Genomic DNA, 26,925 nt, shown 5'->3' with positions numbered 1-26,925 from the left:
ACTGCAAAAACATCTTGGTGTATTTATACTCCTCTCTCTGTGATAATGCAGAGTGTCAGAAGAGGCCCGGAATATTTGGATAAATGAATACTTTGTAAATGGAGCACTCCTAGTTGATGAAATGCAGCTGGTGTGCATAGAGCCAGCTTGGCTAACCTGGTGTATTGGCTAGATGAGGTTCAGTTAATTGAAGTTTTATGGAATGGTTTATACTAAGATGATCTTTAATTATGGCAGTGTTTCTAGCTTAGATTTTTCTTGCGCGGACTAAACAAACACTAATAGCTATTATTAGGGGAAATCTTTATTCAGAAGGGTTGAAATATTTATTTCTGAGGCTTGTGGTTTATAAACTCTGCCTTGAACTTGTACAGTGTGTCCAGAGTTTCCTGTCAGAAAAAAAGGCTGATAAAAGTTGCTTGCCCTTAAAGAGCCTTTATCCCAATTCTGCTTTGCAAACTGCAGTCTAATTGGAAGCAGCCTGGCTGGGAGCAGCCCAGTCATGTTCTGCAGCTCCATGTGTAACTTGCTAAAAATGGCAATATGGTGCTGGGACTCGAGCAGGGAGGAATGGAAGTGGGGTAGCAAATCCATAGGGAGCAGAAAGTGTCCCTGTGCCCAAGGTTAGGCATGAACTCAGCTCATGGGGTTTAAGTAAATCCTTCTGTTACAGCCTTACAGATGTGGAACTTGTCAGTTCCCCTTTACTTTCTGTAGGTCAAATGGATAGTTATTGCAATATGCTTATGATGATCACAGTATTGTGAAGGTTTTAAAAAGCCTGTGAAACAGAAATGGTGAGGCAGAAACGGGGACACTAGGTAGCTCCCCTTGGCTTGAGCAAAAGCTTTTTCTTTTGGCAAGACCTTGTATCTTGCTCCTCCGCTGGGAGAAGCTCCTGCAGTCCTGGGGTATCGCCCCTCTCGTGGGACGGTAGGATGTGGCCACAGAAGCAGAGCTATTGCAGCATTGTTAAGGAACCAAATATGTTGCAGCTTGAGAAATGGAATGATAAACAAGCTYTTGGGAAGTAGAGTAAAGGAAGCTTCAGCTTGTAGAATATTATTCATGCTGGGAACAAATCACAGTAAAGTGACTTGCATATGCTGTGCTTGCAGTTGTCAGTAAGCCAGGTAGAAATTGAAGTAACTGGGGACTTAAAAATTAAACCTGCTAGCCTAATTTAGAGCAGCAAGGCCATTGCTTTAGGTGGTAGAGATGAAGCAAATAGTTTGTTGGTTCACAACTTCTTATGCTCTGTTAGAAAGGCACTTGCTGGCATTTGACACTTTACCTCTTGCACAAGACAGTTGATTTACAGAGAGGAAATAGAATATAAATGTTTTAAACTGTCACCCCCCTCTCCCCAAACCAATAAATTGATTAGAACCTGTTTATTCTAAAACAATGTAAAATGATTAATTGAGTATATGTTTAATTTTGAAGCTTGCATTAACCTATAACATAATTCCTAATGAAAAGGCAAGACATAATCTTGAGTCACCTTGAGCGGAGAATAACGGTGTGTGTTGTGCTTGGGGGAGCCGCGCTGCCCTTGCAGCATCCAAGCTGTGCCACCAAGCGGCACTTTGATGTCACTGCTGTCCCTGCCCCAACCGCAGGCTGCCCGGCAGCAGAGCTGCAGCCTGCTGCGCTCACCCTTGCAAGGGAAGAAGGGCATTGTGAGCACTGCAGAAAGGTGGGTAGGTGTTTTTGCAGACACACGCACACAAGATGAGAAGTATGTTTCAGAAGTTTTCCCAGAGCAAAGCAGATACCAGGCTGCACGTGTGGCTCTGTATCTGGGGTTAGCAGCTGCTTTTTTCTATCCCAAATACTGTTTGGGGGAAACACTACCTAATGTTTTGTGCAGTGCAAGAACCAGTCGGAAGCAGCAGCAGGGGGAGAATATTTTTTATTTACGTCTGAATAGTGAAATGGGTAAGGACAAGACAGCTTAAAAAAGCTCTATGAGATTTAATCATTTGTCTGTTACTGTTTTCCTAAGAAGTATCTATGTGTGATACACAACTGTGTTTAAAATAGACTATAAAAAGACAAAAGCAAATGGAAATGGGATGGAATTAAAGATAGAACACAGAAAGCTTTTATGCAAATTGAGCGTTTGTCTCTATATTTGTGATAGCTCTACTATAAGTAGCGATGGCAGGACTTGATGAAATGATTTGTGGGCATTGTCGTCACTTCTTGTGTAATCTTAATGAGACAAGACTTGGAGTTGCCCTTTGTTCCAAGGGAAATGAGAGCTGGATTACATGTCTGCAAATAATACTGTGTTGCATTATTTTTGAACAGTATTCATACAGTAAAAGTACAGTAGCACATAGGGGATGTTTTTGCCCACTAGCAGTGTGAGCATGTTCTTCCTGCAGGGCTACAGGGAATTTATTAGGCACATGAGATGGTTTCTTGCAGTGAGAGCAGGTACACAGATTCTCCACGGGTTTCTGAAAAATGGCAGCACTTCGATCAGCTGCAGTGAACATGTTGTAGGGGCACATTCATGTCTTATCCGGAGTCAAGAAGTATTATTGCACAATGCTGTCTTTTCCCACCAGAATTCCTGTGTGCCCTCTGCTCCATACATAATTCAGAGGCAATACATAATTAAAGGACTATAAAGCCACACTTACTTTCATATATTTAAATTAACTGGGTGAGGCAGAAATAGCATTTGCCTTGTCCATGCCTTTCTACTCCCTTTTTCTATAGTTATTGAAAAAGTGGGGACCACAAGTCTGGTCAATCAGGCAGCCGTTGTGAGCAACTACTAAAATGCAAATTGTTAATAATAACTACATGGTAGGATTAGTATTATACTGCAACAAAGTACAAGTGGATACCAAACATAATTATTTTAAATGTGTATTTTTTGTTGGAAAATAATGAAGTATTCTGCAGACATTTGTTTCTTCTAGTTTATTAGCAACATCTAGATAACTTCATAGCGTAGCTTTTTTTTCTTTTTTTTTCCTCTTCTTCCTTATATAAAGCCTCCTTATCTTGTAGGAATGGCAAACAATTCTGTGTCAAGTTGCCCAGAGCAGCGTGCTTCCTGAGAACGGCCTCGGTTTGGCGTCTGAATATGTGTAAATCTGCATTCTAATGCAAGTCTGCAAACAAAGACTGGATGGCACATGGAATGAAAAGGAAAACAAACTGATTCTTACCTTTTGGACTTCTTTACTCTTCCTTTCTACTCTTGATTTCTTTTCTTTAGAGCAGTGTTTTTTTGACTGGGTCACATTATAACTAATATTCTGTAATCTGGCCTGGAAACAGTACTCTGCCCGGACGATATTTTTTAGGTGATCTGGGCCTTTGTTTCAAATGTCTGGCATGTAACATTATGTATTTAATCACCATCAAGGAGAGTGACAGGATAAAGGCTATTAGAGGATCTAGTGTCTTTGCTATTGCAACCCACGCAGAGCCCTGGTGGACACCCAGCAAGAGCAGTAAGCCTCAGATTTCTTGCTCGGAGCACGTCAGTGCAACCACATACTTGAAGGTGTTTTGGCTGTCAGTGGCCTGAACGGTTCTGTGACCTGTCTTGCTTAAGGGGTGACTAATTGGCCCATCCGTGAGCATCTCCTGTCRCTGAGGTTATGTGCCTATGTTTACCCTGCTGCTTATCGCAACCTTAACTCAACGTGAGGTTATACCTCTGCTTATCCTTTTGCCTCTCGCCACCTGTAGTAGTCAAGGTATTCTTTTGGAGAATATTGCAAATGGGATTTTACAGCATGGAAATCTCTAGCAGGGGGACTGTCACTTTATACTTTTTTTTCCTTTTTTTTTTCTTCATTTTTACTCTTTGCTTATGTTGCTTCCATCTTTCTGCTGCAGGGTGCTTATATCACTGCTGTGAAAAAACAAAGAGCAACCACATCTTTTCTCCTTGCTAAAGCTAGGACATTACCTTTCAAGCTCCCTCAAACTTACATTGTCTTCTGTTTTGCATAGTGCCTTAAGCAGGTTTTATTTCAGTGTAGATTTTTCAGCCTTTGGTCATTTCATGATCATTGCCAGCTTAGTGTAAGGACTCAGGTTCCCAGCAGCATCAGCAGCTCTGAGGGCCTGTACCAAAACCTCAGCTAATTGTCAGGAATCTGTAGTTACTGCATGGGCTTTCTATCACACGGTGAATGTATGGGACAGTCTGCTGGCAACTAGCAAGCTCTAGGTTGTGCTGCTACCTTCAATATTGCTGGCTGACCAATGTTTATTACATCTCAAAGCTTACTCATTGCTTTTCTTTGAATCCTCCCAAGCTAATACATGTACTTTGTTCCCATAACCTGAGTTGCAGAAAAACCCTTTGATGTGACTTCCGTGCACTCCACCCCTCTCCCTGCTGAGCAGTTCTGCCTCTGGGCTGCATGCTGAGTGGGAGCCCAGAGACTCCTGCCCCGGCTTGGGACTGGGGCCTCGCTGATGAACGTACTGGAACAGCCCTTCCTATATCCAGGAATCTGCGCTGCCTTTCCCTGCATTTTGATCCTTTGTCTGCAGGGACTACTCTTAGCAGTTCTGCAGTGAAGGAGGGTTTTGAATGTGTGTTCTGGGTTCCTAAGACCATCCTGCATTTTAAACAGGAGACTGGAAGGCCTTACTCTCGGAGCTGCACGGAATTGTTCTCAAGCTGCCTTCTGCCAAAGCAGTTCACATTAGTTTAAGCACTTTAAATTGCTGAGTTAATCAAGATGATTCTTGATCATTTTAACATCTGTTTAGGAAGCGATGGCATTTGGAGCTACACGCACAGAGCCAAGGGGAAGCAGCCTCTCGTGGAGCTGCTCGCATGAGTAACTGGGTGGCAGCAGGAGCCTCTGAACCCTGCAGAAATGCAGCAACAGCCGCATATCTAATCATGTACTTATCTGGGCAAATGCAGGTGTTGCAGGGGAGGGAGGCATTTCTATCATGTTTAGAAGATGATGATAGTCGTCCTTTTCCTCCAACAACTTAATTTGCAAAAATTTCAAGTTTTTACTGTCTTCGTTTACTTTCTGCCATGTTTATTGCATTGTCTCTGTGCCAGTAAGTCTAGTGACTGCTCTCTATGACACTCGGGGTTACTGATGTGCGAATATGATTCTTCTGATAAGACTATTTTTCTTTTCCATAAAATGGTACATAGTGATTTGCAAAGGGGGAAGTTCATTTTGGGCAGACTCGGTAGAACTTTTTACATAAGTTGTTACCTAATTCCCTATGTTCAAGCTGCCAACCTCAGAGCCTAGCCCTGAAACCAGGTCTTCTAGAGAGGCATCCTGTTTGGTGACCCCATTTTCTATTTGGGCTACCTTGGAGGGAGACAGTGTGACAGAACAGTGTAACTAAGCGTTATATGAAAGGGTAGTGGTCAGAGCAGACAATAACAGCTGTATCAAATATTGATAAAGTAAGATTATTAATTAGAGCAGGGTGGAGGATTAAAAAGTCTCTTGAGTTTTATTCCCCATTTGATGAGAGACTGTGGTTTTGTGGTCAGAGAGTGGGAAGCTCAGGACAACTGCATTCTTCTCTCATCTCTTCAGTGTGTTTGTTTAATGCCCTTAGCTGGCCTAGGGGGTGTGTAATGCTGTGGACCAGGCGTCTTGGAGTCGGGATGCACTGCTGAGCACGGTCTTTACAAAGACTGTTCTGTTAGTGTGGGCCAGGCTGATTTCGTACGTGTTCSTGGTGCACCTCAGTTCATGTCTGTAAATGCACTGGCATCGTAACGTTCCCTGTGTGCTGCAAAGYTCATATGACAGATGCAGCCCTCTAGTTTAAAGCTTTTTTTTTTTTTTTTTCCTCTCTCTCTTCTTTTTTGTTCCATGAGGGTTTCCCTGCTCTCTCCTGGGCTGCCAGATGAGCTCAGCATGCACTTTGGGGAATCGGGATGCGCTTGGTATTCAGAGGCATTAGTGTTCTGAGACAGTGCGGGCAGTGAGACTGCGAGTCACCAGTGATCATCCTGTTAAAATCCTCTCACAATTCCTGGCATCCTGATCTGGAGTGGCAGTTTTGTCCTTGGCCAGGCTCTGTGGGTCGGGTACCTGACACCTGCCTTACTGCCCATGACACGGCAGAGCCCACATTGCTCTGCAGTTTGTTTTGGCTGTCACCCTAAAGCTCGACTTCAGCCGACCATGGATGAACAAGCCAGGGAGCTTTGCATCCTTCACTGTAGCAGCAATTCCTCACTGTCCGAGCCCAAATAAATTCTTTGGGTTCCTAAATTGTTGGAACCTGTTCTGCCCTGACAGCAAGGTTGCATTAGCTTGCAGGATGTGCTCATAATTAACATATCAATTCTGTGAAGCAACAGAAGAAAAGAGACTGAGTCCTCTACTGCGTAGAGTCAGTGAATCTCTGTCTCTTTTGGCTGATTTCATGCAGGATTATGAGCTTTAAAATTGGTGAAAAAGGCTTGGACTTCAGTGATGACTACAGTGGATATTGAATGGAGGGAATATGAAGTCTCAACCTGATGATTTTAACAGAAATTACCAATATACTGAGAGGAAAAAATGAGGAGATGTGAGGTGAATATGTTGCTATCAAAGTATTTAATAACTAGGAAAGCTCCATGTAATAAAATGCATGGTCACATGGCTGGAACTATATTGTTGATATATGGTATGTGTTACCATAGCTGGTGTAAGGCACAGCCAGACTTAAGCATCATATCTTTATTTTCCTGCTTTTGGCAAAAGAACTGTATTTTCCATATGTGTTGGGTTATCCTGTGTATATGAATCTTGGGTATATCATAGCTGGACCTCTTAAACCTCATCCTATAATGCTGATGTAAAATTAATTCGKAATGCTCTAACCGCTTCACTTTTCTTTTCCTTTTCAGAAACCATCAAGCAGATTGTGCTTCAGACATATTCCCGAACTGCTGCGCACATTCGGCATGCCAGTTAGCAGAGCCAAAGATTCAAATGCTCCTGCTGCAGGTCAGTATCAGCTTTCAGCAGGAGCTTCTCTTCTCTGCTCTTGTAAGACACGGAGGGTAGAGTGTCCACAGGCCGTGTTGCCTCAGAGAAGCAGAGCAAACTGGAGCTTCCCTCGGGGCACAGCAAAATGCTGAAGCTCTAGATGCCGCAGGCTGCTGATTATGGTCCAGTCTCTGTACTAAATGCGAAATACATTGAATATTTACACTGGAATGAAGAACCATTTGAGGAGCATGAGAATGAGCCTGCATGCTTTAATATTAACCAGTATGTGAAGATTAGTATTTGTCTTTCAAGGTTTGTTAAGCAACATAACAAATGGATGGCAGTAGAGACGTCAGGATTTAGCATCCCAGCAACACAAAATGTTTCTTCCCGCCTACCAGTGTCTGCTGCAGTGTGTGCTGCAAGGCTTCTAGACCCTCTTACTCAGGTGATCCTGGACCCAGCTGCTCTTGTACACACAATGCAGATAAAGCCCTTAATCTGGGGTATTGGGGAAGAAGAAATAATTGCCTCAGAAGTGGGAGTTTCAGTCTGTGAAATATTCTTAAAATAGAACTTAAGCTAGGAGATGGTTGCTATTGTAGTTCACTTTGGCTCATTCGGTGGTTATGCTAGTACTGGTGTGAAATATGGCCTAGAAAATTGTGAGTATGCAGGCCTGAGGTACTGAAGCTAGCTGTGCAGCTTCCCCAGGCTCTGGGTTGGGTAATTTTACATGAGGCTCTCCTGTACAGTTGTCTCTTGTCTTTAAACTGGTAAGAATAGATTTGGAGATAATAGAATACTTGAATGGAGAGTTCATTAAGGTGAAAATGCACGTAAGTGAGTCCATCCCCCTGCTTTTTTGGAGAAAATCATTTATTCCTCAACATTTGACACTTGCATGGACTGTATTCATTTTGCTTCATGCTTCCTACTGCAGTAACAATGCCTAGTTTTTCCCAGCGGCCTCATTATGAAGCAGACTGTATGCATTAGGACTGTGAGAGAGTACAGAGATTACATCTGAAAAGAGAAAGAAGCAATGCTTGCTGATTTATGCAGTGTTCAAAGGTATGATTTCCATGGCAAAGAGGTAGGTGTCGTATACAGCTTGTGGTAGGACTTGGAGGATACACTCTGCCTGAGAACCCACTAGCTGTGGGTGTTCACACAGCACAGCTAGATGTGTTTGTTTTTCAGGTCCAGCTACAGCTTCTTCCAAAATCCTCTTTACTCCCCGTTTGGCCTTCGCACAGTGCAAACTCTTGTGTTGCAAGGCTCCTTTTGAAGCTGTGCTGCTTACCTGCACTGTTGTGGCACAGTTCCTTCCTTTGGCTCAGACTGTAGGTTCTTTTGGYACTGGCTGATCCTTTTGCCTTTCCCCAGAGCCTGCAAAGGGCCTTAGGCATCAGCAGGATCTCAGGTTTTCTGCAATGCAGACAGCTGAAGCAAACAAGCCAATTCTAATGATTGTCTTTCAAAGCTGCTGTTTGGCTTGAAGAGTTGAAAACTGCCCAGTAGTGCCCTCCAGTGGCCTTCGTGGTTCCCTTTAAGCAGTGATAGTCATAGTGAAAAGAGAGATTATAAACATTTTGATTTTTTTTAACATAAATAGCACAAAAAAAGGCCTCTCAATACTCAGAAAAGCTTCAAAATMCTCTTAGATCCAGGCAACATATTGGACACATCTTTCTTCCTTCTGTAACACTTTTCAGTAGAAAATCCTTGAGATCTTTTCTTACGCTCTGTTAGTTGTTTCCTGTTAGCTGATCAGCATTCTCATCCTCCCATCTGCCGAGAGGGGCCCCTTGGAAGGGATTTGCCTCCACTGAGACGGCTGTAAGCAGTGGAAGAGGATCAAAGGGGCTTAGAGCTGACCTGCAGTCCTCCAGTGGGGTCTTGCATAGATCAAAAGGTTCCTGTGTGGTTACAGCCTCACTTCTGGAACTTTTCTTAGGGATATCTTGGCTGAAGCACCCATATCTCTTACTACAGCATGATCTGTATGTCTTGTGAACTACTTCATATGTTGCAGAAGCAACTTCAGGTACAATGTACGTGCTGGATATCCTTGTTACAGCCTTTACAGCTTGTTCCTATTGGAAATGAGACACATTATGAAAATCCCTGCAAAAGCTATTGCTGTTGCAAAGCAAGGTAGATGTTTTCAGRCTTCAGGCAAGTCTGGCTCATCTTTGACCTCTCACATTCTAACCACAAACCTCCTATAATCTGCAGACAGATACAACACTCTTCTCCAAATGTGCTGTTATTTGGTGTTACTTGATTAGATGCTTTGCAGTAAGATCTCTTTTCTCTGTAGAAGTGATTCTTTTAACAGAACCTGYTTTTTTCCCCATGATTTCTCAGTTAAGGCAAGATTTCAGAGACTTCCTTCCCCTTTTGTAGCTGTATGAATGACATGAATCCTTTTCACTTTTTGATCCCTGTGGCGGGCATGTTGCAGAAGCCAGAGCCTCTTGCCACAGGATGGCGCCTAATGGCCAGGCTTCCAGGGCTGCATCAGTGGAAGAGTTACATCCTACATCTATGCATATGCAGTATGTGTTCTATGTAAAGTCTTAACCAAGGCAGCTATTTTCTATGAAATTCTCATAAATAGGTGTTAATTCTGACTTTGTGTGACTGAGCTGACAATTCCTCTTCCTGAACACTACAGTTTTGTCTGAAATCAGTCCCTTTTCCAGGGAAGTGCTGCTGGGTCAGGACTCTGGCCATCCATCACATTTCTCCACAGTTTCGGAGTAGTGAGCAAGAGCAGCCCTTCTGCTCCATCTTTCCTGTTGATTGTTTCTTTGCTGCTATCCAGGATTGCCCCGTGACAGATGCTGGATGCTCTGCAGTTCATCAAGTCTGGGTGGTGAGCAGCATGATTTACTTAGTGGTTCTCATTAGCAGTGATGGAAAACTAATTTTACTGTGCCCAGAAAGTGCAGTTAGGGTGTTCAGAGTGTTGAGTCTGGAATTTGTGTGACTTGCCAGGTTGAAGGAGCCACCCTGAAGTTTTGGGTTGCAGGCAGAGCGCTTCCATGGCACCTGTGATGTGCTAGTGGTGCAGTGAAGTGCTCAGTGTGCTGCTTGGCACAGCCCTGCAACCTTTCAGACTGTGCTTATTGCATTAGTTCGGCAGCACTACACGTGTATGAATTTTTTCTCAAATCTGTTTTCATGTCCTTTGCTTGAATCTGTGCAGTGCGGAAGGGACATCTAGTGGCCAAATAGAGCTGTGTGGTGGTGGCAGCAATGTGTTTTGAAGGCAGTAACTTTGGTCATTAGAAGAAAGAGCAAATTTCCAGTCATGTTTGGCCTTGGAGAAACCTCAAACATTACAACACAAAACAATATGTGAACCTTTTAGCTTGCAGAAGTCTATAGGCTTAGGATACTGAAACTGAAGGCTTTTAARGTGTAGCTGGCATTTTTCAGCTATGGTTGAAAGCATAAGAGCATGCTGAAGCACTATTTTTGCTCATCCTAGTTTTGAGTGAAGCTGCAAGTTTGTGCTTTTAGCTGAAGAGCTCTTCTTTGATGGTTCCCAGTCCCCTGTCACTGTTCGTGTGGACTCCATTTGGGTGGCTGTGTCTAACCACGTCCAGATAATGACGCAGGGATAAAATCAGAAGATTTTAGTGCTGCTAAGATGCCTTGCTTGCTTTAGAAGAGCACAATATCAGTATTGAGAAGTTTGGTTTCAGAGCTGTAAGCGGGGAAGGTGGGGCTCCCTCCTCGGGGACAGGCCTGCATTGTAGTCAGCTTCTACCTGGGGTATTAGCCTCCCTGTCACCCCTCTAGTTCCAGTATCCAGTCTGCAGCACTGCAGTTATGCAAAGCCCTGGATGAGGGAACACTGCAAATACATACAAGCATACCCTGCTCTTGGGATAGAGTGCTACGTGGTTTATTTAGGTACTTAGCTGTGCAGTTTGTTTTGAATTGTTTGTAGAAAAAGATAGTTATTTTAATTAGTGATGTAGAAGAATGCACAGAGTAATAAAAGAGCAAGGTTCTGTTGAGTATCCCAGATCTGCTCCTTCCCTTTCTTCCTAATCCAGTTCACCTACCGCTGCCCCATTTTCATGGCATGCGTTTCCGGCTTGCAAAGTTTCCTGCCTGCTAGCTGAGAATAGAAGCCTTGCTGTTATTCTGTCCTTAAATCTCTTGTAATGAGTGTTACACAGACGAAAGCAGCTGTGTCCTTTGGCTTTAATTTTAATTCTGTGTTAAAGAGCAGATTATACTGACGTTGGACCGCAGCGATGCGGAGGTAGTGCAAACCATGACCAGTTTGGGGAAGGCTTTAGCAAGGATGACTAAGGACTTGAAGCTTACGCTTTAGATAACAAATTCACCCAATTGTGCTCCTTCTTTGGAAATGTAGTCAAGCCTAACAAATCAGGACCTTAACAGACTTGCATTAAGGTCCTTTAATTGGACTAAGCTGGTTAATACCCACACTGGTTTCTATATGCCCAAAAGCCCAGCACAGAAATGGTCTGCAGCTTATACTAGCAAAATCGAGTACAATTGCAACTGTGAATGTTGGAAAATTAAATTTGAATATCCTCATAGGTAGACACTGGATTTAAGCTATTTTGATTACCATAATGAAGGCAGATGTCTCAAACTATGTCGGCTTCATTAACTTGGGCCCAGAGTGACACTAGATGAACCTGAAGTCCCAGCAGAGCTCTGGCAGTTGGTAAGAGCTAACAAATTAACCCTTTTTGAGGAGAAACATCTTTCTTAAACTGCTGCAGAGCTCAGAACTCACACTGTATGTGGCCAGGCAGCAGCACAGGCACATGAGGTTCACCTTTCCTAACAGCAGCTTTCGGCTGAGCACTGTATGCTTCTGCTTCCTAGGTAAAGCTTTGGTAGCAGTCATCCCTCAAGGACCTCTCCTGTGGTCACCCTCAGAGGAAAATCTCTCAGTTTTCTTCAACAGTATCCATCCCCTTGTGGCACAGCAGGATCTTTGCTACCTTCTCCTGTTCTGCTTTTGCTTATTCAGACTTTCTAGGGCAGTGCAGTGGACTTGCCCTTGATAAATGTTTGCTCAGGCCCTGTGGCAATGGAGTTTGGGAAACTCCATATTTGTGTCCTTCCTCGTTAGGACAGACTGTGTGGGGTCTGAAGAACTCCTGCAAAGACACAAGTTTGGAAGTGTTATGAAGCGTTACGTGTGTTACAGAGCAGGTTGTTGGACAGTGGAGGAAGAATGGTGGCTTCTTGCAGTGTTAAATGAGAGATGGGTTCTTGCTTCTTTGCTTTGGTTTGGGACAGGTGAGTTGTCAGTGGAGAAATTCACACAGGTGAGGCAACACATTCCTGAGCAAGACAATTCTGCTAATGCCAGAGCGTGGTTCAGTCCCCTGACAGCAGTGATGTTTCCTTCTCTTTAAAAGAGAGAAATGAGTTCCAGATGGTTGGAGGGACTGGCAAGAAACTAACACTGAGGCTGATCTTGAGAAAACAGACTGAAGTCAGCAGAGATGGAGGAGGGGGCAGGGTGGTCCGGWTAAGGTTGATAACACATGATGTATCATCTTTGGAGCATTTCAAGGCAGGATAGTGAGATGAACCATTTGTTCCTGGATTGTGGTATTTTAGTGGGGAAAACACTTTTGCTGTGACTACCTTCTGTCTTCTGCACTTAAGGTAAAAACAACGCTCTAAATATTCCTTTCCTTTGGGGTGTCCCATCTGCATGTGTGCCTTCTGCAAGGAGGCTGAGTCCCTGTAAAACACTCACTGCAGGATTGCTCATGTTTTGATCAGTTTCTCGTGGGTTTTTTTGCCTTTTTTTTTCTTTTGCTGTTAGAAGATTTCACACTTGACAAATATACTAGTAATGGCGAAAGCAATTAAGAAATCTCCCAGCCTTGTTTGCAGCACTGCTCTCCTTTCTCATACCCCTCTCTGCACAGACTATGTAACTTAGGACCATAAGAGAGGTTTGTAGCGTACCATTGTGCTTTTGGTTTTTTCTTTTATTTTTATTTCATTTTAGCTTTATCTTTAGTTTTAGAATGTATGAAGTGCTGACTGAAGCTTTGAAATGTGCTGCAAATCTGTGGCATGTTACCCTGCATTTGCAGGTTAAAGAAGATCTGCATGAATTTGAGCTCTTTCTGGAGGTGATGGATTCTTTACCTTTGGCTACATAGCAGCTGATGGCTATTTCTGGTATTGGAAATCTCTATTTAGATGGCAGAATGCCTGTATATTAGTTGATGTCTTTCCCAAAATGGAAGCTGTATTTTTACCATTTTTGCTTGTTTTTGAAGTCTGGCATAATTATTACTAAGAGTCTGGGAAAAAAGGAGACCAGTAGCACACTGGAACAGCTGTACTGTGTCACTCTGTCTGCACTGCTCCCTTGCTCTCTCTTGCACAGTTCATGTTTAAATTAGGAATGTGTGTGGCACCTTTCTTGCCTTCTATTTTTAGTGGTGACTGGAAGGTGAGGTAGTGTACGCAATTCTCAGTAGGGTTAGTTTAATCCAATTGTGATGTGGATTTGCAGGTACTTAGTAGGTCTCAGCTGAGTGTGAGCCCCATTTCCAGTTACTCTCACGGAACAATGGCCCCTGGCCACGTTTTCCACTTCCAAAATTCTAAACCCACGTGCAGCAAAAGCTGGTGATGTGATTTAGATGCTCTTGTTATGCAGGTTTTTCTCCTGTTGAAGTCCCATTCTTAATGGGAAGAAGGTAGTTCATGTACATCTTACAGGCTCATAGATCTTGTGCTTTGTATCTCTAATGATATGAGAAATAGCAGCAAAGACGGATAGAGGTCTCTGCTCTTAGGGTGTAACTGTGGGATTTTTGTGTCTTTTGTTTGTTTTATCTTTGAGCAAAGCAGCCTCTATCAGAAAAATGTGATTGATCCTCATCTGGACTTTTACAAATAAATAAATGATATGGAAACGTGCATCCTAGAACCGAACCCCGACTCCAGCAGCCCCTGAGCTGGTGAGGTTCATAACCCCTGTCCCAGCTAGGGGGAAGTACAAGGTTCAACTYGTAATGAAGTGGTAAGGGGAGTTAAAAGCCTCCAACAGACAAATAAACAAAGCCCCCCTCCTGCCAGGTGCTGTGATCCTGTGATTTGGTGTGTTTAACAGTGCAGGCTTTTCCTCAGGACGCTGGCGCGGGCTCCCACATGCCCTGCCCYGTGCAGTTCAATCCATGCGATCCAGGCTGCGTTTTCTCTCCGCTCCGGGAGCATGAGTAAAGCGTTTCAAAGTGGACAGCGACTCTGTCCACCCCGTTAGTGCTAGTCCCAAACGGGCAGAGCGTGGAGCCAGGGCCGGCCTAGGGAAAGTGCTCTGAAGTCCGTGATGTGGGGAGAGCTGCTCTTCACTACCTTGCAACTGCTGCTTCTCCCTTGAGGCTTTTAGCACGGCCGCTCTTGGACCTGTCATGGAATTAAAGAAAACTGCCCCCAGGGTGTGCGGTGCTGCTCTCCTGCTGCCACTTTTCCTCTTACTTTGGGGTAAGTTTTTTTGTCTTCTCTGTCTGATTCTTTCCCAGTTTATATGTGGGGACTTTGGATCACAACTACAATTTGCTCTTGTGTTGCAAAGGTAACGGTGCAGAATGACACTCTCACAGTTGTTTTTGGCGCTTGAAAACTTCTTCTCTGGAAGATAAAAAGATAGTTCACACTAGATATATTTTTCCCTTTCTTCCTATGCACATATGTATATGTGTTTATTCACAAGAGATAAAAATGTGTGTACTGTTTTGTAATTAAGTGCTCAGCTATTACAGTAACTGTTTTCTCYAAGGAACCATTCTGAATTTCACAGCTGTGCCCATACAGAAGAAATGCAGAGACCTGTTTCCATTCTGTTCTGTGTAGGAAAGTCTCCAGGCAGTAGAGGGGTGTCTGCAGGGGGATATGCCAACCAATGTGTTTATATGTCAGATACTGCTGGCACAAAACGTGGAGGAAGGAGCACTAATGGAATATTCTCACYAGAAATGTTGAAGAAAACAGATCGCTCTTGGAAGTACAGGAAATGAAGAGGCACCAGCAGAGCTGTCGTACTCAAGAAAATCTTTTTTTTTTCCCCCAACACTGAAAACTTATAGTCAARTATATACTAGAGTATACTAGTATGCAAATTCATACAAATATCTCTTGGTCTCCAAAATTCATTCCTGTGTACAATTTCTTGTGCTCTCTAACAATTAGATATCTCTCTTCCCTCTGGAGTGGGTGTCTGGAGATCTGCTGGGCCTAGACATCTGCTTTAGTCATCTATGGATTATAAGGTCATGTCAGGAACATGTCCAGCCTTTTACTGGAAGGTATGATTGGGATTGAACAAACCTCCTTATCCTTTYCTCATTATTGCTAGGCTGCTGTATAAAAGTCCTGTTTGGTTCCCAGTCAACTTGGGCAGCATGAGAAGTGAAGATAAAGCATGGGGAACATGCATAAAAAGCATGTGAATTGCCTTTGCTCTGCTGGTGTCCTTTGGGATATTCTCCCATCAGTGGTGATAATGTTTTGTCTTTGAGAGTTGGAAAAGTTTGCAACTCTACTTTTCATTCCCCAAGAGGTTTTTCCTTCCCCCCTGAAGCCTCTCTAAATTTACTTTGCTCAGATCCCCCTGAATGTGAAAGTTGCACGATGTTTTGCTTTTTGCCTGAATTTTTTCTCCTCCTTGTACAGCTTCTTTGTCTGGTGCATTGGCTCCAAGTGCCTCGAATTCCTCTGGCCACAGGGAAGCAGCAGGATTGTCTTTTGTATCCCGTAACCATGGCTACTGGTCTGAAGTGTGAAGCAATTAGGCAGCTTTGTGCGGGTGCGGAGGGAAGGCCCCTTGCGTGGCCAGGGCCCCAGCGCGCCGTGGGTGGCGCCGAGGGGCTGCTGGGCGCCGGGGCTTGGGGCACCTGGGCCGTTGTACCAAGGGCTTCCCGCTCTTTGCTGAAGCCCTTTCCCGGAACAGCAATTTCCTGAGAACATCTCTTCATTGGAGAGCACAGGTGGATGACACATCTTGGCGTAGCTAGCAAGGCTCAGGAGCAGTGATGAATTCTATAGGCTTTTCACCTGCTCCTTTTTTGCAGGAGGAATTCTGCCAGAGTTTGATCTCAGGTAAATGGTGGCATTTGTGTGGCACCTGTAGAATTTTTAAGGCCTTAAGGAAATGCCATTTCTTACCGTATTGAGTTATGTGGCTATTTTTTGATGTTTCTTATTGGCTGAGTCTAAATGTTTTTGTCTCTGTGCTTCCAAGTTATTTGTGCAGAATTTGCTGAGAAATTTCCGATTATGCAGATGGCCTCTGTCAGGTCTAACTGTGGGGCAGTCCTGCAGCCTGATTCACAGTAACTCCACTTGTTTAAGATAAGCTCTGGTGTGATAATAGTACGTAGCCTGCATAGGACTCCAGTGTTAGCACTTGTCTGTGCGGTGGGGTGTGTGGTGTTTCCTGAAGTGCCTTCCGGAGAACAGGAGTGCCTTCTGCTCRTCCAGGCAGCCACGAGCGCTGCGGTTCACATGCCTTGCCTTGGAAAATGCTGCGGACGTCACTGTGCACAGAGCACGCAGAGAGGGACCCGGATCCTCGCAGTTTGTGGCTGCTCTAATGCAAGCTTTGGAGATTAGCTCTGACACGCAATTTAAATCTGACGCTCCTTTCAAAGCACAGAGACAAAGAGACGCAGTCTTTTCAACTGTCTCACCATTGTCTTTGTTGATTGTCAGTATATTTAAATGAGAATTAGAAATTAACGCTTATGAATCAGTACGGTTAACTGAATACACAGGAAACCCCCTGTTTCTGTGTTTGATCTGTGGAAATGGCTGAGAGATCAGAGAATGTGTAAACCGTGAAGGTCGCCTTGGAGGAGTGTTTATTAAGGGGAAATACTGGGCTGTCATAAGAACGAGGATCAAAGAGGCACTGTGGCAGGGTATGCAATACTAACATAAAACATGGCTTTATAGCTCGTGTGTCTTTCTCCAGGTCCTAAAAGCAAGATAATAGGGGTTACATCTTCAAATGTGTGTCAAAACAATGAACAGATAATGAAAAAAGTCTAAGCTGGCTATTTCTTCTGTGTTAAGAGAAAGTTTAATTCTCTGAAGTGGTATTTCTGATTAATGCTATTGATGTCCTTGGCTCTTTTTAAAATAACTCTCCTGAAAGATGCTGGAGGCGTTGCTGGGATCCCTGGCATATTGCTGGGCCCTCTATTCAGTGCTGCTGTGGACGTGCTGCATACTGATTGCCAGCACTGCTTTGGGGTTATTTTGAGAGTTTTCTTTTGTCGTAGTGCCATGTCTTGGCCAARCTTGTCAGAACTGAGAAGCTGATCACCTTAGGTGATAACAGTAATGTTTAGATGCAGCAGTTGGCATCTCACTCCAAGTTTTCTGTTTCACTGAAGTTTCATTTCTCACTTATGTTACTTGCACAAAAGTACAGAAGCTTGGATAGTTGTCAAAGAGAAATGGAGAGAAAGAATTGCTGTCGTTCTTTGTAATTTCTCCCTCAAATCTTGTTCCTGATATCCCACCCGTTTGCCTGTAAGCCTCTGATAAGGTATTTGTCCAAGTTGCAAGATTCTCTCTAGGCTGCAGGGTCTGGGGAGTAGTTGAATACCCTTGCTTTTAATGGTGGCATCAACCGCTCATGAGATAAGGAAATTTAAACAAATGCTAATGGGAAGTGACTTGGTGTGTGGGAGGCTGTAGGAATAAAGGGCTTTACGGCAGCAGAGCCTCTCCTGATTGCTGGTGCTGTTGGTGATCTGCTGCAGACCATGGGCTCCCTGGTTTGGGCTGGGCTTTGATGTTTTGGAAAGTCTCCATGCCTTCATCCCATTTGCTTATGYTGAATTGAAAACTCAACTGTTAGCAAAATCCTCTTATCAAAAGATGACCATAACTGTTGTCCTAAACATGAATATAGGATATAGAATATTCTAGCCAGGTGAAAACCAGGGCCAGTTACCAGTGTTTCATGGGCTTGTCAGCAATCCTAAAGAGTTTTGGAGCCCTGTTTTCTGATGCTAGTATAACTAAGAGCAGGGGGCCATTGTTTGTGTTGGAGATGGCCCCGGCGCTCCTAGAGAAGCACGCTGAGGGGCTTTGCTGCAGAGGGACGTGATGAGTTTGTTCTGCCGTTGCTTTCCAAAGCACACGGTCCCTTTCCAGAGTTAGTGAGGGTGGGAGGAGAGGACACGGAATGCRAAAGCCCTTTGCAGGCCTGCCCTGCCGCCCTTGCCGGTGCACGGCTCCTGGGAACGGGCCCGARTGTGTCCCCTCCTGTTAATCCTTCGCACTGGTCAGGATAGGGACAGATCAGCAGAGGTCAGCAGGGATTTACTAATATAAGCACATGCCTTCCTGTTGCCATGGAAACATAACTCTTTCCGTGCCTTGATTCAGCGTTTCCTTAGCAGTCGTGTCACTCGTGGTGCTTGGGGTGGAGGGGTTCCCTTTCTGCCCTCGGCATCCTGCTCCAGCAGGAGGTCTGACTGGTCGGGCTCTCCATCCTTCGCCGTCGAGGCCCTTGACGGTTCCTGCAGCCCACCTGCGATCGCGGGGCGTTCGGGCGCTGCTGCTGCGAGACGGCGCTCACCCCTGGGCTGTAGCTGGACTTGTTCTGATTGTTGTAGCAAATAGGCCAGGTATCGTGTAATTGAAGGGACCCTTCTCTCCACAAGAAGTGGAGAAGCCCTTCATGAAAGATGGAGGTCATAGGGAGCAAGATTTGAAACTCAACAGGGCCAGCTCGCTCACAAAAGGTATTTACTGCATGCAGTATGGGTCGTAACTTTAGAAATATGGATAGATGCTGTCTTTTCTGAAAATATATCATTAAAAAAATGGAGGAGGCTGTGTCCAACTCTTGTGTAGAACAATTTGTTAAATATAAATAGAAATACTAAGCATGGAGTAGGGCAGCTCTTCAGGGCCTGAAACTTGTTACTTGTCACACTGATATCAGTGTGAATTCAGAAGCAAACAAAATACTCCCTCTTCGTTGACCTTCTCTCATTTTGATGGTCATATCATATTTAGTTAGACAAAGTTGGACAAATTGAAGCACAAAGTTGAAGTGACTTTTTAAGCTCACGTTAAGCTTTTTGCCAGACCTGGAAATAACCTTCTGGCAGCCTCACTCTTCATCCCATTCCCCTCCTACCTGTGGCTATTAGCATTTGGCTGAGAGGTTGTACCCACTAGAGAGTGACAGGATGAAAATGTTCCTTGAGTTGACGAAGAGGTTACAGTGAGCATCTCCTATGAGGCCAGCTATGTTCTCACCTTGAAGTACCCCTCACCTGGCAGTTTCCCAAGGCTTTGGAAAAACAACCTCTTGAGAAGGGAAAAGCAAAAAATACAAGCGAGTAATCACATCTCCCATGCAGGGAAGTAATAAAATGAGGTACCCTCTTTGTCACCTGTACAGTCTTAGCAACTCCGTGTTGCCGCCTCTGATAAAACCTTTTCTTGCCTGTAGTGCTAACGGATCATCAGAAGGGAGTGGGGAACCTGTGAAAGAAGTTATTTCATTGCAAATGGGAGAAATTACTGTTTGCTTAAGTGGAGATTAACCTGTTTGCTTATTTCAAACCTCTTCCTGCTGCCCTGTCCTTACCACTCCCCCCCAGCTCTCCTCACCCGTGCGGTGATCCCAGTCCCGATCCCAGTCCCGGCTTTCTGATGTGGGATAGTACTGGCAGCCCCAGGCAGGGAGACAGAACTGCTCCCAGCACATCTCAGTTGCCAAATCTCTCATTTGTTTCTGATTTATTTTTGTGTGGGTAGAAAACTGACTGCTGCAACCTCTCTTAGATAAGTTTATTTAATAAAAGCATAAATCTCGTGTGTGTTCTGTAGTTCTCCTGGAAGTTACTGTAAGCAGTAGAACTTAATGTGTGGGACTTGTATCTAACCAGTGCAGCATTTTCTCTTGAACACATATATATGTATTCAGAACAGTCAAATAGATAATCAGGTATGCTGCGTTTCCTCATAACTTCTGACAGGATGAAGGGGAAAATGACTATATGTATACACTTTTTTTTCACCCTCTGGGTAATAGGCAGCTAAATGTTAAACATTAGAAACTGCCCTGGAAGATTCTGTAGGAACTGTTCAACTAATGAAATTACAGTATCACCAGCAACAAAAGAATTGCTTTTGAGAAACAGAAGWGATTTTTAACCACAACTTTTTAATTCCATTAGCAAACAAAGGCTTTGCRGAAGAAAGACTGTGTTAAGGACTACAGTGTCCTCACTATAATCCAGTGTAGGAGTTGGAGATGTTTGCATAAAACCCCCAAAGATTCTCCAATGAATTCTGCTGTAGCTTTCCTAATGTTCRAGTAAAAGATATCTATTAAACCAATTATTAAAACACAACCTGGTGGTAGAGCTCATCATAGCTCTCTGTTTGCCTTAAAGTGATACAAAAGGTCATAAACCCCATCTTTTAGGGAAATCCTTTGTCAGCTATCTTTAAAGTGTAAAACCAGCCCTGCCCCAACAGAGCTCAATGAATGCTTTATATCTGGCTGTAGTAGCCTTTGAAGTTCCCCCTGATCCACCCCTAAATGCCTGGAACATATTCTTCAAAGAAGCTGCAGTGCTCTCCAGTTTCATTTCAGAGTAGGGTTGCAGGCCTGCACGGCTGCAGCATTTTTTTTTTTTTTTTACCTTTTCACTTACTGAGCATCACAGATTAGTATTCCTCATGTGAAACATAGAGGAAAAATCCATGATATTATTGTTAATCCAACAGCAGTTTCCTTTGTCAAAATTGATAAACAGATCCTGTCATGCCGTGACTTCTTTGACCTAATCTTTGCCATTCTCATAAAATAACGTAGTTTCAATGACATGTTTTCATAGCTGATACCTCTGTTTCTGAGTAGCTACTGTCTACTTATAGACTGTCTGTTATAACAAAAACTGTGCGTGTAGCCTTTGAGATGCCCCTAAGCTGCGTACGCTCACGCTGCTCCGTGGCCGTGGAAAGGCGAGTTTCTTTGGGCTGGAGTTTGCTGCAGGTCAGAGCAGTCGTGTTGCACACGCAGTGCCCTGGGTCTCCTTTTTATCAGATTCTGCTCCTGGTCTCCGGAAGGCGCAGGCTGAGCGTGGTTACTCATTAAGCGTACAAAGGCTCCTATCTCCTGCCTCCTAAAGCTCTTTTGCAAAGTAGTTTCCTGGGCTCCCTGTGCTAATTGCTAAAGAGATTCCAGGCAGATTCCGTCATCCTTGTTTTCTGCCTGACTGGGAATGTGAGAATAAAAGGGTTGATGGCAGAATAATGGCATCGCTGGACAGTGCAATGCACAGCAGCTCACCCCAGCATCACGTGAGGGAGGGGAGGGCGSTGGAGATGATGCTGGAAAGAGAAGGGCCTGTAAATCCCTGAACACCCTCTGTCCCCATCAATACTGCCCCTTAAAAGGAGACTCGGGAAGCCCGCAGTGTTTTGGTGGGAGGCATTAGGGGGAGGTCAGGGCAGGGGCAGGCCTTTGTAAACCAGGCTCCTACAAACCCCTTTCAGGCCCTCAGGCCGGATGCCTTCACCTTCCTCTACAAAGAGGCCGAGGAGCCCATGGGCAGGGAGCTGATAGAAAACCAGTGACACAGATTAACCGATGAGGTGTAGAAGATGCACYGGAGCAAGGCAAATGTGCCCAAAGCTGGGCCAGATAACGAAGGTGTGGATGGGAGAGCGTGGAAGGGCGGCTGGCTGTGCTGCCGGGGCGTGCGCCCTGCACAGCCCCGCGGGGCGCCGGGAGGGCCCTGCCAGCCCCATCGCCCAGCGCCTGCACGGGGCCCAGGGACAGCCCCAAGGCAGCGCCAGGGCAAAGGGCTGACTGCGCGGGGGCATCTGAAGGGAAGGTTGAGTGCTAGTGAATCCTCCGCATGCAGCGTCAGGCCAAGGCAGGATCATCTCCTCTGCAATTGTGGCTGTTTTCTGGATACTGTTTGCCGTTTCTCGACCTTTATCTCTGCTTTGTGGCTGTTTGTTTGTTTGTTTGCACAGATGTTTCCAAAGCATCTGCAGTGCAAATGTTTGCAGTTATCTACCTGTAGTTATCTACAGGTTTAAATGTTTCCTAGCACTCATGCATGGATCAGAGCACTTATGCACTGGGAAACAGCAGAGTAAAAAAATCTGGTACCAGAAAATTGCAGTGGGTTGGAAGGGTTGTCCGTTGCCTTTAGGAGGGGACACTGTATTGCCCTTTGTTATTTACTGTTTTTATTTTACTTCTTTTCAAAGGGTGTAATTTTGTCACTGAATGCGGAGTATAGATCCTTCTAATATCAAGGCAAATATCTCCTATTCCCTAGGCTGTTCTTTCCTTGAATAGTCAGATTGTTTCACAAAATAAATTTGGTGGAAAAAGAAATGGGGGTTTCCCCACGCCCTTCCCCATGACAAACTCTTGGTTCCCTGCTGTCCTTCTGGGTAGTGGCTGGAGCAGCCATTGATGTGGCATCTGGGTGGGTGACCTCTGAAATGTACCTCGTGCTGGGCAGAGCAGCTCCCTTCCTGGGGCTGCCAGCTCGGACTAACACAAGATCTCTCTTCTCAACAGGCACCTCATGCTCTGGGACCGATGGTGGCTGTTCTTCCTCGCCGTGTGAAAATGGAGGCAGCTGTAGGGATTTGGCGGGGGGGTACCAGTGCGCCTGCCCCACGGAGCCGCTCGCCTACACGGGGACAAACTGTGAGCTGCTGTACGACGCGTGCGCTAGCCACCCGTGCCCGGCACACAGGATTTGCCGCGGGACTCTGGGACTGCTGGAATATGAGTGCGTCTGTAGGCCTGGCTTCGCAGGTACTGATTGTAACGTTGATGTTAATGAGTGTGAGAGCAACCCTTGTAAAGACCCTCGTTTTGAATGTGTAGCTAGTGTAAATGGATACACCTGTAAATGTCAAACAGGACTGAATGGAGAAGGCTGCCAGACAGAAAGCTCTGTATGCTCTAGCCGCCCCTGCCTAAATAACGGGACCTGTGTCGAGGGTCCTGGCGACTATTCCTGCATCTGCCAGCCTGGCTTCAGCGGGGCCCTCTGCAGAGACAACATTGATGAGTGCGCGTCCAGCCCGTGCCAGAACGGAGCCATCTGCCGAGACAGGGTGAATGAGTATAGCTGTTTCTGTGTGCCGGGGTTCCAAGGATACAACTGTGAAATAGACATCAACGAGTGCGCGTCCCGACCCTGTAAAAACAATGGCACCTGCCTGAATGAGATGGATCACTATTTGTGCCAGTGCGTCCCCGGCTACACAGGTACCTTTCATGCTCAYGTACTAGCCGGGTGGTTGGGTTGCATCTCACTATGCCTGTAGCTCCACAGTGCGCCTGCTGCTGACACGTGTTCTGGAGGTGTTAGTGTCTGGCCTCGAAAGCTGTTGCRTTGCAGCCCTGAGACTTCAATCTGTTGCATAGCCCAGATTTCTGGAGTGTTCAGCACCATGTGGATAAAGGCATAGTGCTTGCTGTTGGCTTCCAGGCAGTAGATGAGCTTTCATTTCCATGTTGAGGAGAACAGATCCAAAAGCCTTAAGTGGGAACTGTGCGAGACTTGGAGTTCTGGATAAAACATAGATGGGATTAGTCTTCAGGCTGAATTTAAAGGGGGTGTACAAGAAAAGAGATTCAACATCAGAAAGATGGTGTTTGTTTAGCAATATGACAAATCTTTATCTAGCTTGTAGTCCTTTATCCTGTCCTGCAGTATTTCTTAGAGAAAATAGTCTTTTTGGAATAAAGTAGCTTTTAGTTGGAGATTTCTTTTCCAACACCTTCAGGTCCAGAGAATTTTGGTGTTGCATGTGAAGCAAGGGTCTGGCTCTTGTGCACGTGTGCCAACGGTGAGTCGGAGTTATCTGCGAGGGAGGCTCTCGCTGCCTCTTATCAGAGTGGAATGCCGTTGTGCCGCGCTCCGCTCTGCCTGGTACCACTTAGCACATGAACTTTCTCAGCCTTCCTCCTTGTCACAAACTGAAGTGTTTCAAGAAGGAATGCTGCTGATTAGCATTGGAATGAAGAGAAGTTACAACATCAGGAATGCAGTCACTGATGCTGAATCGCTCCCTCTCTGATAAAAAAGAACRGAGATGAGGAAGAAAACCACAGACTTTCTTCATAGACCTTAAAATAACTACTGATTTTGATTATCAAACATAATGCTGCCTATACAGATCAGTGGTTTTTTCTCTTTCTGCTGAACAGTCAGTTCAGGATTGTGGAATAAGCCTGYAGGAGAGGGGATAAAATGGACTAGGCACCTGGAGGAGCTTGGAGTTTTCCAAGTTATTTTGATGTCAAATACAAAGCTTTGCTTTGTGATCTGGTGCTTCATCCAGGTCTGCGAGGCTCTAGCACCATCACTTAGCAGGGACGGGCTGTTTCCTGGGCTTGCAGCAGGAATTTGAGTGAAGGAAGTTTTGTGTGGGCATTGAGGAGTTTGAACCAGCAGATTAGGGGGCCYGCATGCATTCCTCCAGGATTAGGATGGCCGTGCCCACTACGTGGTGAGCCTATGCCAGGAAGGGGGGATTAGATGGATTGGCAGATGCCACTGCAGTGACTAATGTTTGGAGGTGATGTCAGGCCATGGGCAACTCAAAGAGATGGAGGATAGTAGGATAGTTGCATAGGAGTTCTTATTCTGTCAATGAAAGTTGTTATTTTGGAGCAAAATGCAGGACTTTCTGTTATTCTTGGCGAGTAGYATTGGAGCTAATGCCTAACCTTTGATAACATTTCATAATATAATGCTTACTAATACATAGTATCACAGTAATTACAATTTTGCATCCATTCAATGCTTTTTTTCTTAGGGATCTGAAAGCCAAGTTACAAATACCACTTCAACAATTGGAACAATATTTTGGAGAAGGTAGAGATTACTTTGCATAGCCAAAATGCAGCTGCTTACAATGCAGAGCACTGTATCTGATTCGTTTGTGAAGGGCTGATGTTGTGTTCGCTACTTCAACAAACCTGAATGAAAGAAGCTAAAGCTTCATAAATCAAGTGAACTGTTTACTTTTGTTATAAAGCTAAAATCTAAAAGTCTACTCAATCTACCCARAATAATTTTGTGTTTACTTTGTAAACATTGCATATTATCCATCARTCTCTCGTACTCTTACGGCAATATTTATAAAAGACGGCTATGTCAGCCGGTTAGGTTGCTAACATGGCTTTTGTGATTCCAGCTCAACATTCCAGGCAGCACACTTGCACTTCGTTGGATTCGTAACACAGCCGTTTCTTTCTTTTGTAATCAAGGTGTAAACTGTGATGCTGAAATAGATGAATGTGAGTCAGAGCCTTGCCAGAATGGGGCCTTGTGCAGTGATCATGTTGGGTTCTACAGCTGCGCCTGTGCAGCAGGTTACCAAGGAGTGCAGTGCGAGGAGGACATTGATGAATGTGCGAGCCAGCCCTGCGAGCACAACGGGACGTGTCACGACCTTATTAACGGGTGAGAGATCTGTGGCGTTTCGACCGTTAGATACCCGGAATGGTCTACAGTTCTACTTACTGTAACCTGTCAAAATTAGGGTAAAAATCCACGAAATGAATTGGATTTAGTGTATTCTGCACCCCTGTGGTCCCACCGTCGATAATTCAGAGAAGGATTTGCAGCAGTACATACACCCCTTCCACCAGCAGAATTCTTTGGATCCTCAAAGGAGGGTAGGAAGATTGCTTGTATTGCTTCCAGCTGTCATATTAGGTACAAGGTACATTATCAGCAAGGTACAAGGTACATTATCAGCAAAAGTAACTGCCTGTCTAGGCTGGGAACATACCTGTCTGTCTGAATTTGCCTTATAATAGGTAAGGGGTGAGTTCAGTGTCTCTGCTGGGATTGGTCTGCCCTGCCACTAGTGTACCCTCTTGGAGCACATAGAACTGTATTTTCCTCTCCCCTGCAAGTCAGTGCGAGGACTGATAGCTTAGCTCTGTTTGCTCTGTGCTTATCAAATTAAGAGCTTCTTCATTGCTCTGCTTTGCTGCCCCTCAGATACCGTTGTGACTGCAGTGACACAGGCTTTGAAGGGGACCACTGTGAGGTGGATATTCTGGAGTGTGCCTCTGGACCCTGCCTGAACAGTGCCACGTGTGTGGAGGGGATCAAGAACTACAACTGTGCCTGCTGGCCAGGTAGGTTAGAGGACTGTTTTGCTCTGTTGTCTGAGCACATTGTAGTGGGAAGCACGTGCTAAATCACCCCACTGAGGAATGAMGAGTCCGTGATCATGCTGCACGGTCCAGTGTGGTTTTCTTTATTCCAAGCAGTAAGGCTGCCACTGCTCCCTTTAGAGGCTGTCCCAGGAGCCAGCTGATCTTGTCAATGGGAACTGTATCCTGATTCTCATCTGTAAAATCTCCCTTCTCCTCTCTGCCTTTTTCCATCATGCTCTTTTCCATCGTGTGTTAATGCTTTTCTGGAAATCAGCTGTCTGGCACCTGCCTTTGACACACTGAAATAAACAGGACCCTAGGATTTCCTGCTAGCTAAACCACAATGTTTCTGGCTCTTATTTTCACCTTTAAAGCAGCTGCAATATTTGGGTGCCTAGTGTCAGTGAGGTTGTGTAAGACGTTCCCACTACTGCTCCATGGCAGGTTACACAGGGCAGCGCTGTGAGGAGGACGTGGATGAGTGTGCTGCAGGGCCCTGTCACAACGGAGGGCTCTGCTTTGAGCGCTCCAACCAAGCCTATTAYGGAGCACGGCCTGACTTCCCCAGTGAGTTCAGCTACAGCCAAGCAGCTGGTTTCCTCTGCTGGTGCCAGCCAGGCTTTGCAGGTGAGTTRCACATTAAATGTCCCATCTGTCTGCACCTGATGAAGACTGTGCAGTTGGAGGTTGCTATCTGTGCATAAAAAAACACTTAGTGACTGGTACTTGGAG

At 45.0% G+C, this 26,925-nt stretch overlaps 1 protein-coding gene across 4 annotated transcripts in view; it reads left to right on the top strand.

The window, feature by feature from the left end:
* The window catches only part of CRB2 (crumbs 2, cell polarity complex component), a 58,927-nt gene that overhangs the window by 11,409 nt on the left and 20,593 nt on the right, over nt 1–26,925 (top strand). Inside the window, exons 1-6 of one of the 4 annotated variants that reach the window (XM_026049412.1) lie at nt 14,292–14,483; nt 22,579–22,821; nt 22,930–23,280; nt 25,291–25,486; nt 26,033–26,172; nt 26,638–26,820. In XM_026049412.1, the coding sequence (XP_025905197.1) occupies nt 14,411–14,483; nt 22,579–22,821; nt 22,930–23,280; nt 25,291–25,486; nt 26,033–26,172; nt 26,638–26,820 (1,186 nt within the window). In that variant the 5' untranslated portion in view covers nt 14,292–14,410. Of the gene's footprint in view, nt 1–6,874; nt 6,975–14,291; nt 14,484–22,578; nt 23,281–25,290; nt 25,487–26,032; nt 26,173–26,637; nt 26,821–26,925 lie in introns of those variants that run through there. The other 3 variants (XM_026049411.1, XM_026049413.1, XM_026049410.1) reach the window with 3 other exon arrangements.

This window comes from Nothoprocta perdicaria, unplaced genomic scaffold (assembly GCF_003342845.1).
Source record: "Nothoprocta perdicaria isolate Ctin4 unplaced genomic scaffold, notPer1 scaffold_6, whole genome shotgun sequence".
Lineage (NCBI taxonomy): Eukaryota > Metazoa > Chordata > Aves > Tinamiformes > Tinamidae > Nothoprocta > Nothoprocta perdicaria.
Note: the sequence above shows the minus strand (reverse complement) of the source record. Positions and strands in the feature narration are given on the sequence as shown.